This window comes from Geospiza fortis, unplaced genomic scaffold (genome assembly GCF_000277835.1).
Source record: "Geospiza fortis unplaced genomic scaffold, GeoFor_1.0 scaffold41, whole genome shotgun sequence".
NCBI lineage: Eukaryota > Metazoa > Chordata > Aves > Passeriformes > Thraupidae > Geospiza > Geospiza fortis.
Window position 1 is genome coordinate 21,506,579 of NW_005054299.1, and position 4,538 is coordinate 21,511,116.

Genomic DNA, 4,538 nt, shown 5'->3' on the forward strand with positions numbered 1-4,538 from the left:
GGTCGCATATTCTCATATATCATTTATCAGCCTATGAAAAAACATTCAATATTTAAGTCTGTGCTCTCAATAATACTGATAAAAACCATTCTCTTTCTACAACCGCACATTTTGTAGTGATGCGTGATTTGTTAACATGCTCCAATGATGAGATTCTGTTTTGAGTAGGTTTTACTCACAATTTTGTTTTTCCACTCGTTCAGACTTCTTGTGCTGGTTTTCTGATCCAATCTATTTTCTTTTCAGAAATACTTGGGAAAATATTTTGAGGTCCTTCTAAACATATTTTTCTGAGAAGTGTACTGCCAAAATGAATTTTGTAAGTACCTAATTGATAAACTCTGTTAGTATATCAATAAAACAATGACTCTATAAGACCCAGTTCCTTGAGGCTGCAGATCCAAACACTGTAATTTCAGGAGTGAAAATCTGAAAAGATGTTTCTGTTAGCAGAGTTCACTGTCAAAGCACACTGTTTTCATTGGATTTTCACTACAGGTGTGGTATTTGTGGTGTAGTTAAATGTCAGGCTAGCTATCATAGATTGCCTCTCTAGCTGGTAGAGAGAAGTAATCATTTTTGGGATTGATTTAGTCAGGCTACATTAGTATGAAATGCATAGCATGCTAGAAAGGCCTGTTTGCCTTGTGTGATGGTAAAGGAAGACTAGACCCCTAATTTGAATTCATAATTTTACACTGTAGAGTCTTCTGTGACAGCAGACTTGTCCTTTCTGCACAATGTATTTAAATATTAAAGCTTTTGGGATATCCAGAAGGATTATTCCCACATTTGTATTTTAAGTATGATTTTATGAAGTTTCCTAGATAGTTCTTACAAGCCTTGTCTGTAGTGTTAAATGCATTTGTAATCGGAATGTGTGGCCAGTTATTTATAATGTTTCTACCATAAAGATAAACATCTGTGTGTTAACTGGTGTTCTCCTTTTCTACAGACAGACCTTCGTACCACCGATTACCCCTATTATTCAGACTATGCTTCTCTGATCACATCACCTTGTTCTAAGCTGGAAGTCAGGAACTTCACAAAAGCATTTCTGCCAATTGCATACTCATTGATTTGTATCATTGGCCTCTTTGGTAACATCTTTGTAGTGATGACCTTTGCTTTCTATGAAAGAGCCAAGTCCATGACGGATGTGTACCTCTTCAACATGGCCATAGCAGACATACTGTTTGTTCTTACTCTTCCCCTGTGGGCAGTGAACTACGCTGCTGATGAATGGCTTTTTGGTAATTTCATTTGCAAAATGACTAGAGGTATCTATGCAATCAACTTCAGCTGTGGCATGCTGCTTTTGGCCTTTATCAGCATGGACCGGTACATTGCTATCGTACAGGCAACAAAGTCCTTTAAACTCAGGGCAAGGACTCTCGCACATAGTAAACTCATTTGTTTGGCTGTGTGGATATCATCAATTTTAATCTCTAGTCCCTCTTTTCTGTACAATGAAAGTTACAGCTTCTCCATGAATGAAACCAAAGAGATTTGTGATCACAGATCTGCCCGAATGTATGAAAGCACAATGCTGAAATCGCTGCTGCTATGGCTACAAGTTGCATTTGGATTTTTTATACCTTTCATATTCATGCTTTTTTGCTACACCTTCATTGTCAAATCCTTACAACAAGCTCAGAATTCCAAAAGAAACAAAGCAATTCGTGTGATTGTATTAATTGTAACTGTTTTCCTAGCTTGCCAGGTACCTTATAACATCGTTCTTCTCATAACAGCTGTCAACATGGGCAAGATTGACAAATCTTGTGACAATGACAAGATAATGGCTTATGCAAAATACACCACTGAAGCCATAGCATTTTTACACTGCTGTGTGAACCCTGTGCTCTATGCGTTTATTGGAGTGAAGTTCAGAAGTTATTTTGTGAAGCTAATGAAGGACATCTGGTGCAAGAGACACAAGAAAGACAATAAACGTAGTTCAAGGACAAACTCTGATACTTATCATTCAAGACAGACTAGTGAAATTCTGACTGACAATGGATCATCTTTTACTATATAATACAATTTGAACATTAGGACTGAAGGACTCTTCTCACCAAGGAACCCAAACCAATGTCACTGTGCATGTGACAGCAAGTCATCTGAGCTTCTCTGTGCCTCTAAATGAGATCCAATGATCTACACCTCCTTTCAGGAAATTAATTTAGATAAAGGAGTAATACTCTCCTGTGTAAAACTAAAGACTTATTTACTTCTCTTAATGCTCTTCTAAACTACATCCTCTTGAAATTATAAAGAAAGTGAAATTTGAAGAGGAACCCTCGTCATCATGTAAGGAAAAATTGCATCTCATCTGTCCCACAACATTGAAATATCCCCAAAATAATAAGTAAATGAATAAGGTTATGTCTAGGCTCTTTCTTACATTTATGTTGTTTCTGTTAATTACTTCTACCTGGAAATCCTAGTAAAGCGTAGCTCTCCACTGTGCTTATATTGCAGACAGGTCACATTGTGACAATACTAACCCAAAGAGATAGCATTTGAGCAAAGCATGACAAGGAATGCAAACTGCAAAATGAGAAAAACCAGGCTCAGGACTGCTGACATAGCTGGGTGCTTGGTCTTGTAAATCTTTGACCAATGCTATTCCGAACAGAGAGTGAAGCTTTGCTAGAGTTTCCTCTCATTGTTTGGCACAGGATTCAGATGCTGGAATCCAACAAAGCCAATAACCTGATGAATATCTCTTTGTGAAAAGTTGCCTCTTTCTAGCTGAAATTCCCACTCTACTTTTTAAAAGGCAGCTAACTGGATAAAACTGCAATTATTTCAATACAATTTGTTGGGATGTGATTGGTGACAAAATATGAAGCATTTCTTTGTATTTAGGTACCACTAGCAAAGATTCCTTTGGAGTGCATTTACCAGCTCAAATATGCATATATACAGTTTCAGAAATTAGTTAGAAGTTATTGTCTAAAAAAAGAGCAGAATCTGATGTAATTCAGCCAAAATTTTTACTGAGGTGGTATTTGACTCACTATAAATATAGGAATATTTATAATAAACACAATTTGTTTTACCCAGCCTTGAATCTTCAGCAAATCCTCAGTGGATCTTCTGCTTATTGAGTGAGCTTTACCACTGTTGCAGTCACTGTGGGACAGTGAAGTAGACAGAAGCAGGAGCTGAAGATCCCTTGAGGGAATCATTAATAGGGCACATGATACTAGTACTGCCTTGGCTGGTACAATCCATCCTTGTTTCCACTCCAGTGTCAGGTTTTTAAATATCAGTACCAGATATGATAAATATTGCATATATTTATCATAACTGAATAGCAATTTTGCAAGAATATGATAGAAAATTATGTAAATACAGATGCATGCATTTGCTGTACATAGCAATGATGATTTTCTGGAAGAGAAGTCAGCAAATAAAAGTTGTAACTGAAAAGGAAAAAAATCCCCTCATATCTGAGTTCTGTGCTACATGTGTTGCCATGAAACATTCTTTTACCCGGTGCAAAACTTGTCTCATCTGAACAGTCTGTCCATCGTGGACTCCCTGAAGGAGTGTGCCCCAGGGTGGGAAGTTCAGAGCTGAAGCAGCTGCAGCAGCCCTTGGGCAGAGCCTTGCAAAGCTCCAAAGTGTATCCCCCACCTCCTGCCACCTCACTGCCATGCCTGAATCGGCCTTCAGCCACTGAACAACCTAAATGCTGCCTCAGTGGGGTTCAGGGGCCAGACAGCAGCCAAGGGACAGTCACTGACTGGGCGCTGTCCCACTGTAGCCCCACATTTCTCTTCACAGAGAAAAGCAAGGCATGATTCTTCCCAAGAATATTTCTGGGTTTCACATTCTCTGAACATCAGAGAAAGAAAACACAATTCTTATAATTTGCTGTGCCTGTGTTGTGCCAAAGTGGAATGCAACATGGATATTGTTTACCCGAATTCATGGTGTTTTGTTTCCTTGGCCTATCAGGGCCAAGAGTGTGTGTGTTGGGACTGTCGGCTGATAGTCATGAGATTGAGTGCAGTGTGTGCAGTTGTGTGTAGGGTTGAGTGCTTGGCAGGTTCAGTTTTAGATGTATAGAATAATATAGTATAATAAAGTAATTATTAGCCTTCTGATAGCAATGGAGTCCTCCTCATCACTCCTTCTTTGTTGGGCCCCTCACAGAGCAGCTATAGTCCCACCAGTGGTGACTTGCTGATGGACCTGGGAGACGACAGGGAAAGTGTGCCATAGCCTTCCTGAAGTGGTTAGGGGAAAGAGCATCCTCCCTCAGGGGGGAGGGCAGAGAAAGAGAACAATGTAGGGTCTTGCTTTGGAGAAGCAGGAAGATCTGGGCCTTCCCCAGAGAGTGGGGTCCGCCTGGGGCCTTGCAGGTCACCAGCCTCTCATAACTGTGAGGGACCCAGGCAAGCTGGAAATGGTGGTGTGGGACAGCTGCCTCGGGCAGAAGCAGCACAGCTTTTGGATTGTATGAGGGTAAAATGTTCACTGGAAATGATACTGAAGTTTAGAAAATGTACGCAGCTACTTCC

General features: G+C 39.9%; 1 protein-coding gene across 1 annotated transcript; it reads left to right on the forward strand.

Moving 5' to 3' along the window:
- The first annotated feature begins 310 nt into the window (after positions 1-310).
- On the forward strand, positions 311-2,041 carry CCR6 (C-C motif chemokine receptor 6). The gene is made up of 2 exons (XM_031060899.1): positions 311-319; positions 956-2,041. Exons 1-2 carry the CDS (start codon positions 311-313, stop codon positions 2,039-2,041), a joined length of 1,095 nt encoding a protein of 364 aa, XP_030916759.1.
- Positions 2,042-4,538: the final 2,497 nt, after the last annotated feature.